The 13,237-nt window shown below is 32.9% G+C and overlaps 1 protein-coding gene across 3 annotated transcripts in view; it reads left to right on the top strand.

The window, feature by feature from the left end:
* Window positions 1-12,682, top strand: part of LOC105131122 (metal tolerance protein B-like) — a 20,677-nt gene extending 7,995 nt beyond the window's left edge. The window contains exons 2-3 of one of the 3 annotated variants that reach the window (XM_011033933.1): window positions 10,539-10,612; window positions 11,407-12,682. In XM_011033933.1, coding sequence (XP_011032235.1) covers window positions 11,427-12,551 — 1,125 coding nt within the window. In that variant the 5' untranslated portion in view covers window positions 10,539-10,612; window positions 11,407-11,426 and the 3' untranslated portion in view covers window positions 12,552-12,682. Of the gene's footprint in view, window positions 1-10,538; window positions 10,613-11,161; window positions 11,349-11,406 lie in introns of those variants that run through there. The other 2 variants (XM_011033932.1, XM_011033931.1) reach the window with 2 other exon arrangements.
* Window positions 12,683-13,237: the final 555 nt, after the last annotated feature.

The following is a 13,237-nucleotide window of genomic DNA, read 5'->3' as shown; positions in this document are numbered from 1 at the left end:
CCAAGAGTATCAGAAATCACCACAAAAAAAAAAAAGGTTAACTAAGCAAATGAAAATGAAGTCTGGAAAACGACTATCAACCAATGAATTTTTCCTTGAGAAATGCTCCCCGTGCACACGTTATGGATCCTGTAACTTCTTCCTGATTATAGTTTATGACCCTCTTATGTTAGGGTGCTCATATGTGCCTTAGAAGCTGATTTTTTAGAGCTTTCCATTACACGTCAACTCCAAGGACCTGTCCTCTAGATTTCCACATCAATGATTCACTCTGTTCAGGCTATTTATGAAATCTGAAGACTTTTCCTTTCCTTTTTTTTTCGTCTTGCAACTCGCTATGTGTTTATAAACCATCTTGGAATTGTGTCATAATGTTGAACAGAGTTACTGTTGTCTTACTAATAAGTCTGTTGGCTTCTAAGTTAATCCTCTTCCTTTTTGTAAAGCATGATGCTTTAGGATTTCATGACTCGTCACGGTGTGCAGCTGCTTCTGTTGATACTTGATTTCCATTCTAACTGGCCTTTCATGGCTATCAAATCAAATCTACTCAAATGTCAATCAATAATCTCTAAGCAGTGTTTTTATTCATATTCTCTATTCCCTCTTCGGGTTATAATTCCTGGTAGTTATTTGACACTTTTGTGTTTTCAATCCTGCTGGGACACCAAACATGAAGTATTATTTGTGCACAAGTTTCATTACAGAAGATGGAGGGTAGTCTAAATAATTAAAAGATTGAACTTTAATTTATATTTTTGAGTTTAATTTATATGAATTTTTAGTTAAGTTTTATTAATTTAACTTTATTTATTGGGTTTGATTTAATTATTATTGAGTATTTTATTTAGTAGGACATAAGTCCAATCACTTGTTCTAGTTAGGTTTTTTATATTTATACCCTACTTTTCTAAATGTTAAGCAGTTTTGATGATTAATTAAAAATTTACAGACTTTGTATATCTTCAATCCTCATTCTTCTCTTTTTTTGCTTTCACTTTTTAGCTTCTTCTTTTAAAGCTTATTTCTTTTCTTGCTTTAAGTCTTATTATTTATTGTCTCATAACAAATTTGGTATCAGAGCATGACTTTTAATTGTTCTTACAATTAAATGATCTACATGTTTATACTAAACCCTAGATCTAGTTTGATCTTAAAGAAAAACATTTACTGTTTATTGTTAAAAAAAACCTAAACCTACTGTTTTGATTAAAAAAGAAAAAAAAATCCTACTATTCTAAAAAAATATTGTTCATTGATCATCATCAAAACTCTGTAATCTGGAAAACACCGATCATTTTACTTTCAATGCTGATTACAACTAACACCACCACATCAATCCATAGGTACACGTCAATTTATTGTTGTCAATAACCCACAGCCACAACAGGTCACCCATAACTGTAGTAGTAGATCTTCGTTGATGACGGTGCATCAACCAATTTCATCCTCTCCCCGCCATCAACAGATAGGCATCCAACCACCACTTCATGCTACAAGAAGCTTATAGAGCCACACCAAGTTGCTGTCTCCTCAATCTCGCAGTGCCACCACAACAGATCGTTGTCTCCAGCAACCCAAATCGGTGTTACAAACTATATGCCGCAGCCACCACTAAAAATCACCCTCCAGTCGCAGCCACCACAATTGGTCCTTCAGCCCTTGTGAAGCCTAAATAACTGTATCAACATATTAGCAGCCATGCCTCGCAGCTAGCAATAGCAACCGAGAAATCACAGAAGACAAGAAGACTTTAGAAAGCTTTCAAGGAAAATTAATTAACCTATGCCATGTTACCAGCCAAACCAGCCCATTGATGCCATACCAGCGCCACGTCATACGCAACTTAGAGCCACGTCAACCAGTAAAGCCACGTCAGCAGACCAGTCATCCAGTCTACCACTTCAGCAACAAAAAGCTTTCACCCCTTGATCTAGTTAGTGAATCTCTTCATCTTTTAATTTGTTGAATTTTTACCTTTTTTGGTAATGTAATTGTCATTTAGAGTTATCATTAATATTACTTTTATGCCTAGAAAAAAAATCTCATCTTGCATTTTATCAGTTAACTCTTGCTTATCAACCTCTTTTTTTATTGATATTTAGCAACTAGTTGTTGAGTTTGCTGAAGCTAGTAAAAGTTGTAACCATTATTTGATTAATCATTTATACTTAAAAGGTCTAGCATTGTGTGCTTATAATTTTTCTAGTATAATCTGTTCTTGATTAATCTTCATATAAAAAAAGGGATTAACTTTATTTTTATATTGTGATTTTACTTATAAGAACCATTTATGATCTCAATTCTATTTATAAGTTAGTGTTGCATGCATTTGTGTCATGATAATCTAGTGTTTAAGCTTAAGTTTACACTCATCGTAGGCTCAACCTTTAGTGATACTCTTATAATCATTTAAAGAGAACTGCAAACTTAAGTAATCAACATGTTTAAAAGAATTAAGCTCCAAGTTTTTAAACGAGATACTCAAAGACCAATAAATATTACAAGAATAACCATTATGGACAAGTTCACTCTAAACATCACCAATATAACTATCATTTAGGTTACTCTAAACATGATGACTTTGATGAGCAAGTCTTAAGGTATAATAAAATAGAAGCCCTAACTTTTGATGGTGGTCATGACCTTATGATATTTGATATGTGGATTCATGATATGGATAGATTTTTTAAGTGGCATAACTTGTCTGATAATAGAAAAGTTAGATTTGCTAAGATGATGTTAATTGATGAAGCCAAACTTTATTGAAGAGGTATTGAGGATTTTTTAGAGATGAGAGGTAAACCTCCTATAACGGATTGGATTAAAACTTCAAGAGAAGTACTTACCCCAATCTTATAAGAAGAAACTCTTAGACTAATGGAACAATCTAAGATAAGAAAATAAGTCTATCAATGAGTATATAATGCAGTTTAATGATTATATGATTAGATGTGCCATAAGACTTTGCGTAGATTTTGTAAAAGTTTAAATGATAATCTTAGAAGATAAGTTGTATTTCAAGGTGTATCTACCCTTAACCAAGCTTTTACTTTAGTTCAAGACTACAAGTTGATCATGAAGAATCAGTGGATGAATCGTCAGGGCTTTTATAATATCCCTACTAGGTCCCAATTCAAAAGAAGTGATTCTTTGTCAGATGCTCCACCCCATAGACCTAATCCTTGTAGCGCCCAACTTTATAAGAAAGATAAGGGAAAACAAGTTGTTAATAAAGTGTCTAAGGTGAGTTCAAAGGTTCAGTGTACTAATTGTTTAGGTTTTGGTCATATCTCTTTAGATTATACCTCTAAACCCTTAGTTATCTAAAAATATAAAGATATAAATAAAGAATAATATTGTAGTGTTGAAGTGTATGAGCATAATCTTGAGGATTTTAGTGACCTAGATGACGAGGATATGCAAAAAGAGGGACCTAACATAATGAGTCCATGTGAGCTTGAGAATGAGGTTAAGAAAAAGTCTGATATGTCTGCTTTAATAGTAGAGGAAGTTTTGGGGAACTCTTCAATGGAATCGCCTATAGAGTCTCATGATATTAATTCTTCTAAATTACCTGATTCCTCACCCCACATGCTTGGTGTCTAGCACATCATAAGTTTAGAGCAATATGTTGAGTTTCTTGACCCTTTACCTCATGCACGTGATGAGAAAGATGAAGATAATCCTAGTTTACTTAATTGTGTCTATACCATATCTACACATGTTTCAAATAATGTTTGTTTCATTCCACACCCGTAGTGATTTAGTGTTTATAGTTACAAACCTGAGAAGCTTATAGAACACCTATCCATATCTCCTCACGATAGGATGTCTAAGTCAGCTGGGTTGTTAGCAAGTAAAGTTTATAATTTTCATATTGAAATCATGAAACAAATTCAAGCAATCAATGAACAATACAAATTTTGAGCTGATTTATTTAAGTATCATGATGCATTTAATGTTGGAGATTATTTCATGATACAGATTAGACCTGAATGGTATCCTTTAAAAACCGATCATAAATTACAAATAAGTAATGTTAAATCATTCAAAGTGTTGTAAATGATTAAATTAAATAATTATGTGATTAGATTGCCATTAAAGTTTGATATCGGCTCTACTTTTAATATGAAAGACCTTAGTATTTATAAAATACAACCTCTCCCTGATGCTTCTTTTGATACCCCTACTTTATCATTCATATCTTTGGCACAAAAGCAACATATTAATGCTACTTTGAATGCACAAGTTGTTTTTACTAGGGATGGTAAACTTTAGTAAATCTTGGTATATGGGCTCGACAATCATATTCAGATTATACTCGGATTATCAGAAAGATATCATAATAGATTAACCTTTATGTTTGAGAGCATTATCAGAATCGTTTTGACCAATACTTGATGGAGTCAAGTTCTTCCAACCCCAAGAGAATTGGTGGGGACACCAAACATGAAATATTATTTATGCACGCATTTGATCATAGACGATGGAGGATAACCCAAATAATTAAAAGAATGAGCTTTAACTTATGTTTTTTGGTTTAATTTATATGAATTTTTAGTTGAGGTTTATTAATTGGCTTTACTTGTTGAGTTTTATTTAATTATTGTTGAGTATTTTATTTAGTGGGCCATAAGCCCAATCGCTTGTTTTAGTTATGGTTTTTGTATTTATACTTTATTTTTCTAAATGTGAAGCAATTTTGATGATTAATGAAAAATTTGTAGACTTTGCATATCTCTAATCCCCATTATAATGAAAAATTTGTAGACTTTGCATATCTTTTATCCCCATTATTCTCTTTATTTGCTTTCACTTCTCAGCTTATTCTCTAAAATCTTCTTTTTTTTCATGCTTTAAGCCTTATTACTTATTGTCCTATATCAAATCCTTAATGCCTTCACTATCATTTACTTAGCATTCTTAGATGTTGCTATTTATACTCATCAGTTGATCATTTATGTTTATGTTTCTTGGATCACCATCTTGTATAAAATGTTTTGGAGAAAGAACCTTAGGACGGTGAATCTTTAGAAGCTAGTTAATAGGACAAGCAGCTAGCTTATAGAAGGATGGAAATTAGGAAATGTAATCGAAATTAGTTGGTAAACAACATTAGCAATAGCTTGACAATCACATTATGAACAAAAAAAAAAGGATCCTCGTACCTAGCTCATTAGATGATTGTGTTGTTAAGAAATCAAATCTTGCATGTATAGAATAACATAGTTGTATAAAATAGAAGATATATATTTATTCACTTTCTATTGTAATGCCTAATATGTCACTACTGGAGCTGCAATAAAGCAACTGATTCTTAACTTGTAGGAATCAATTGCAGCCTCCCTGTATAAGTACATAATTTAGTATTAATAACAATCACTTCTACAAATTCAATATTTCCCGGTCATATTGAGTCACTTGAAGATGAAGATTCAAATAGAACTACTTATTTCTTCCTCTTATCTTATTGGTTTGCTAATATTCGTATTGGAAATCAAAAAATATTTATATGATTCAATAAAATATAGGGTTGATTTGAATTAATTTTTTTTCTTCATTGTGTATTTTTTATTAACAAATTTACATTCATATTAACAACAATATATCAAATAAATATAATTTGATCTGGGTAATTAGATCTTATCTATAGATTTATTTATATTTATTCTTTTTTCTTCATTCAAATGAAATGACAGGCTTATTGGATTTCCTGTCATACAAAAGTTTTTTTTTTATTGGAAAAAAAAGGAAATGTATTAACTGTATTGTTATATTAGGAAAATATATAAAAATGGATATTTCCATTTTTTAAATTATTTTTTTTTTAAATTATTTTCAATTTTAAATATAAGAATAGATAGCATAACAGTCAAGATATAATCTATAAATAATTTAAAAAATATAAGAATAGATATCATAAGAGACAAGAGATAATCTATAAATATTGGCTTTATTAAACTTTATCTATACTTTATTTAAATTTAACTTTATCTATTTTTTTTATCGGAATCAATTAAAATTTTTTCTATTTCATTTCATGTTCATTTCTTGTTAGTTTAATGTTTTGATTGTGTCATACGATTCAATCTTTTTATTTATTTTCTTTGATTTATTTTGATTTTTGATTCCTATTCTATCTACATAACTTAATTATTTGTATTTGGGTTGCTAACTCAATGGTAAAGTATTATCATTACCGCTTGGACACTTAGACATCCAACCACGTAATCACAACATCCCAATTGCAAGAACGAAGCTCTATCGAGCTATATCCCCCCCCCTCGAGCCAAGTGGAGCATGTATGAAGGAGTCAGATGCTTCTTCTATTCTTTTCTTTTCTTTGGCGCAGCTGGGCCATCCTGGACTTGAACCAGAGACCTCGCCCGTGAAGTAAATCATTGCACCTACGGTCCAACCAATTAGGAGAGAATCAATAGATTCCTTTTCAGGAGCGATTCATCCTTCCCGAACGCAACATACAACGCTCTGGTGTATTGTGCTCTCCAAGTGTGCTTGTTCCCCCCCTTTTCTTTTCTTACAAATAACAGATATAAAATAAAGAAAATGGAACAAAAGGTTTGAAGTGTCTTTCACGCTTTGACCTGTGAAAAGGCGTATTCTGGGGTTTTATCTTCATCTGAAGAAAAAAGAAATATAAGAAAGACGACATAAAAATGAAAGAATACTAAAATGAAAGAATAAAGTATAAAATAAGAAAAGTATATGATATGGTAGTAGTTTAATGCACATAGAAATTAGAAGAGTACATAAAAATATTTCTTTTTATAAATATAACAAACAAGATCCAAGAATAATATTTGTTTGATAGAATGAGATCTGAGGATCAAATGGTTACGAAAGAGGGGATAACTTGTTCCTTGAAAGAATTTTTCTATTATTAAATTCCATACAATATTAAATAAATAATAAGAAATTTGAAATAAAAGGAAAGTCTTTTTATCACACCTATTAATCTTATATGTATGTATGTATGTATGTATGAATGTGTGTGTGTGTGTAAATTGTATTCTGAAATCAAAGAAAGATATTTTATGTCGTGACTTTGAATAAACTTTTTTGTGGAATGGAGGAAGGAAATAGTAATTTATTCCTATAGAATAATTAGATAACTAGGAAAAAAAAAGATTAAATTAGAAATATTGACAGATTTTTTTTTAGAGTCCAAAGAAATATGAAAGTGAAAAAAAAAAAGCGGATCTATTGTTCCAATTTTATCTATATCGAATTTGGCTATCATAATAGTGGATATAGTTATATAGTGGATATAGTCATGATTCAATGGGTTAGGTCCACTTACTTTTTCTTTTGTTGATTTCTAATCTAATCTTTACAATTGATTTGATTGGACTCCTATAAAATAGGAAAGTTTGACGATTTAAGAGCCAACGTATCATTATTCATTTTAATATAATAAACAAATGTTCAATTTTATAACTATAATTACTATATTAGTATACTCTAAATTCGAGTATAAATCATTATAATGTTAACCTTCTAATTTAATTTAGAATTTAGAAGAATTCTATTTATTCTATTTATTAGAAATATAGAGTTTCTTACCTTATTTATTGCAAATTTTAACAATGAATCTCCCTTCAAATAGAAAAACTCCCGCGGGAGTTTTATGAAAAAAGGACAAAGCCCCTTATCGGATTTGAACTGATGACTTACGCCTTATCATAGCGTTACTCTACCACTAAGTTAAAAGGGCCTATTTGATTCAATTTCGAAATGAGCCAGCATGCGGATAATCCATATCTATAGAAATAGATTATACATCAAATCTATGTAAAGTAAATATATTCTATATATTTTTTCTATATTATCTATATTATTAGAATATAATAATATAGAAAAATTGAATGAAATTCATTCTATTGACAATTTTAAGAAATTGTTCATATTATGAGTATAATATGCTGACGATCAAGCAAATGTGCCCCCATCGTCTAGTGGTTCAGGACATCTCTCTTTCAAGGAGGCAGCGGGGATTCGACTTCCCCTGGGGTAGGGTATTACAAATGGAAGTTAATGGGGGATTCTTAAGAAATTTGGAATTTTTTCTTCTCTTTATTTTTTTTATGGTATCAAAGCTGGCTTAGCATCCTGATTCGTCACTACAATTAAATCTCTTATCTAGCATCTCTCTTCTTCAGCCACCATGACCAACAATGAAATATCATCAAACTTAGAAGCTTATACAAATTTTTCAAAAGGGAATCTCTCAAATCCCTATTTCACTCACCATTTAGATCATCTAGGTTTGGTTTTGATTCTCAAACCCTTGAATGGAGACAACTATTTTACTTGAAAAAGGGTCATGACCCTGGCTTTGAATTCTAAAAGCAAGCTAAGTTTCGTTAATGGCTCAATTAAAGCTCTTTCAGAAAAAACTAATCCTAAAGGATATACGGCTTGGTCTCGATGTAATTATATGGTCCATTCATAGATCATTAACACTTTCAATCCGAAGATTTTAGATAGTGTGATATGCTACTCTACAACTTATAAAGTTTGGGAAGACCTTTATAATTGATTTTCTCACAACAATGCACCCTATATATTTGAAATTCAATGAGATATTGCTTATTTTAGGTAGGAATAACTCTATATTTTGGTATATTACATAAAATTAAAGGGAATGTGGGATGAACTAGCTTTCTACAACGATTCACTACATGAGACGCAGCAAGATCAACAGAGATTAATATAATTTATGATGGGTTTGAATGAATCTTACAGTGTTATTCGTGGACAAGTTCTCCTGATGAATCCCCTTTCTTCGGTTCAGCAAGCTTATACATTTGTCTCTCAAACAGAAAAGCAATGTCTTCTAAGATTAGCACACACCATTAATGATTCTGTTAGCAGTGCTGCCATGATAGTTTAAAGCAACAACATCAAGCCTAATGACAAAGGTGAGCGTTCCTACCATTCTTTTAGATCACAACATAGATTAACAGACAATTTTAGTGGAGGACATAGATTTGAACAGGAAATACGCTAATTTGGACCCAGACGAGGACGACCTCATTGTTCCCACTGTGGAGAACTTGGTCATTGGGTCCAAACCTGTTATGAGCTCTATAGGTATCCAGTAGGGCACCTTAAGGCAAAATATAATTTAGCCAGATACTTCAACAACAACAACAAATCTACAGAAAACCATATGTCTGAGAGTTTTGCTATAGAAAACGGCAAGTCAGTTGTCGAAATTTCAGAGACCCAATTAAAGTAGCTTTTATCCTTTCTTAATGACAACGGTGTTGAATCCAGTTCTCAAGCACATGTCATAACCAAACCAGGGTTGCCTAAAATTGCTTATCATAATTGGATTATTGATAACGGGGTAACATATCATATTTTTTCATTATCTCAATCATTTTTTCAACGAGATAACAATTTCTCACTATCTCTTGTATTACTGCCTAACGAGGAAATAACTAATGTTTTTACAAGGGGATTACTGCCTCTGAATTCCACCTATTATTTGCATGATGTGTTATGTGTACCCACTTTTAAAGTTGACTTGATGTTAGTCAATTGTTTGACAAAATGTTTGAATTACTCAGTAAATTTTTTTCCTTATTGGTGTATTTTGCAGGATCTAGCTATGAGGAGGATGATTGGTTTGGGTAAACAACATGACAGACTATATTATTTGGTGGCAATAATGACGGAGAAATCTATAGTATAGCCTACCCCACCATTACATTGACTAGCTTGCAATCTCACTATCTCATCAACCGATCTTTGACAAAAACGCTTAGACCATATCTCACTTCATTGTTTAAGTTCATTGCCTAGCAAATTTTAATTTTTTCTATTCAATCCAATCATGTTTGTCCTATATGTCCTTTGGGTAAGCAAAATCGCTTTCTTTTCATTTCTAGTTTCATTTCCTCTATAAAACCTTTTGAAATAATTCATTGTGATATTTGGGGTCGTTATCAATGCCTTTCCATTTCTAGTGCTTATTATTTCTTATTATCGTTGATGATTACACACGATTCACATGGATTTTTTTATTTATTATCGTTGATGATTACACATGATTCACATGGATTTTTTTATGTGACACAAAACTAAAGCTCAATCTCTTATAAAACGTTTCTTCAGTTATGTTCTCACACAATTTGAATCTCCCATTAAATTTTTTTGAAGTGATAATGATAGCAAATTTATATCACTTCATTCTTTTTTTTCAAGATAATAGTGTCATTTTTCAACATTCTTGTGTTTACATGCCTTAATAAAATAGGGTTGTAAAATGCAAATATCATCACATTTTACAAGTAGCTCGAGCTTTGAAAAATTTCAAGCTCAACTCCCAATCTAGTTTTAGAGAGAGTATGCTCTTACTATTGTTCACATCATCAAATAACTTACTTCCTCAGTGCTCTTCTTCAAAACTCTATTTGAACTTTTCTACTCAAAACCGCCTTCTTTTTTTCATATCTGAGTTTTTGGTTGCTTAGCTTATGCTACCAATTAACCAATTTCCAATCAAGTTTTGATCTTTTTCACGTTTATGATCAACCCAATTCCTCAATTCTTGAGATTGAAGCCCTAAAGCGTGTCATAGGTATAACCACCCTTTCCCTCCTGTGTTCTCCATGCTTTTTCTAATTTTGCGACGTCTTTTAGATTTTATAAATGGTTTTATAGTTTTTTTTACCCCAAAAACAATGCTTGATCAAACATGTTAGTTTCATTGTGCAGATCAGTTGCCTTACTTCTTTGTTTGAGTTTCTTTAAATATATTGTGGTTGGACAAATTTTGATTTTGTTGTTGTTCTTGACTTTTCAGTTCCTTTTTTGTGTTGATCTTGGTTTGTGGGAACAATGTTTCTGAACTTCTTGGTGTGTTTTTACATGCTTGCTGAACTAGTTTCTGTCCATAAGGCAAAGCATTGCTGTTTGGCAGAGAGTGTTTTTTAATTAACAGACAGAACATTTCTTGAATGGATGAAATTGGAATCATGTTGTTGAGATTGAAATTCTACAAGAAAAGATGCTGAAAACATGCACGCCTTTGCCATGCCATGTGCTCAGAATAAGACTTCTATAGGACAAGCTCATGTATGTCACCTAAGATGACTTGTCTGTTTGATTCGGCAATATTTTATCTGCAAATGAAATTCAGTTGGGAGAATCAGTATACTATGGTTTAAGATTGCCTGTTATGTGTAATGTGATTGTAGTTGCAGGTTTCTCCGTGGTTTTTCCAAAATTTTAGGTTCTGTTTTTGCTTTTGTGATTTGGAGAAATTTCTGCTGCTTGCCTGTTTGTGGATCCATTTAGACTTTCACATTTTTTAGATGATTTCGTTAACATTTGCTTTATCTATTCTTTCTCTCTTTGTTTTTCTCATTGAAGATAACATCTTATCCAAGCAGATGGAACACGAGGAAGTCTCCATTTTGAGATCGGAGGACCGTAATAATATTGAAATGGCTATTGCATCCAAGGAAAGATCCGTCCTTCCTATTGAACCCCAGCTAACTTACAGTCCTGTTTGTACCTTCAACAAACAAGAAAGTTTTACTGTGGAATCAGAAGAGCGATCAAAGTCAGCAATGAAACTTTCTGGACTCATAATTTTCTATTTAATAGTTATGGCAGTGGAGGTCATTGGTGGTGTGAAAGCCAATAGTCTTGCAGTTATCACTGATGCTGCACATTTGCTAACTGATGTTGCTGGATTCTCTGTTTCCCTTTTCACAGTGTGGGCTAAAGGTTGGGAGGCAACATCACACCAGTCTTTTGGATATGGTCGCCTTGAAGTTCTGGGTGCCCTGCTATCTGTTCAGCTCATATGGCTGATATCTGGATTTTTAATTTACGAAGCAATTGACAGAATTCTTCACAAAAATGCAGGGGTGAATGGAGGACTCATGTTTGCAATTGCATTATTTGGATTTATTATTAATTTTATAATGGTCGTGTGGCTGGGCCATGATCACTCTCATCATGCATGCCATGATCACAATCATGATCATACCCACAACCACGAGAGAGAGGATTTATGTGCAGCAGATGAAGGGGGGGAGACTAAGCTGGCATCAAGTTCTCCAGTAAATACAAAGATTTTGAACATAAATATCCAAGGGGCATACCTCCACGTCATGGCTGATCTAATTCAGTCTGTTGGTGTGATGATTGCTGGAGCAGTTATATGGGCCAAACCAGATTGGTTGGTGGTTGATCTTATCTGCACTCTACTCTTCTCTACTTTTGTGCTGTTTACTACTTTGCCGATGCTTAGAGATATCTTCTGTATACTAATGGAGAGCACACCACGCGAAATCAGTGTTAGCAGGCTGGAGAGTGGTCTAAAGTGTATTAAAGGAGTTCAAGATGTTCATAACGTGCATGTATGGTCCCTAACAGTAGGGAAACCGGTGTTCTCTTGCCATGTAATTGCTGAGCCTGGCGCCAGCTCTACTGAAATTCTTCATAGGATATGGGACTACTGTGAGAGAACGCACAGAATTCATAACGTAACTGTACAAATTGAGTAGGAAGCTTTCAGATCTCTCCAGCATGACTTTGTTTCAACATTTTTCAAAAATTTTATTTCTGAATCATTTTACGGCGGGAAAGTATATCAGAAAATAGTTGAACAGAATACAACCAGAAGAATTGTTTGAAACCACAGAAGAGCCAACTGCCCTGCTGGTTTCTCTTGCAAATGATCGTCTGACTTGGAAGTAATGACCTGAAATGTTATGCTTGCTATCTTCCTGTCAATGAGACCTTATTGAATATCCTATTACCACTTCTGCTGAATATTGTTTTTGAAAAAAGAAAAATATTATGACTCGAAGGGCTAATCATTGTACTGGGAGGAAAAGCACTTGGCCTCGTATAGGAACTCCATAATCAGGCAACCCTTAAATATAATATTAATATGACTCATGTGAGGCAATGCCTCCTAAGTGAGAGTGAAAAATATAGTCCATATTGAATGAAAGGATGACATGAATGGCTTGGCCTTGGTGTAGCAGATAAGACACGCCATTGATGACCACATCAAAACAGACATGGATGGGATGGCAGTGCAGGTAGTGCGGGCGTCAGCGCATGCCCAGAATTAGCTGATTTTCTTGTTTGGGATTTGGACAGGAGAGCATCCTTGACCTTCGGGCACCCAACTCTTTGGAGTCTTTACGTGTCATAACAGAGGTCTGTCTAAATTCTAAAAGAA

The sequence above is a fragment of the Populus euphratica genome, unplaced genomic scaffold (genome assembly GCF_000495115.2).
Source record: "Populus euphratica unplaced genomic scaffold, PopEup_1.0 scaffold76.1, whole genome shotgun sequence".
NCBI classification, from domain to species: Eukaryota; Viridiplantae; Streptophyta; class Magnoliopsida; order Malpighiales; family Salicaceae; genus Populus; species Populus euphratica.
The sequence above is the reverse complement of the archived record's forward strand: the minus strand, read 5'-3'. Positions and strand labels throughout refer to the sequence as shown.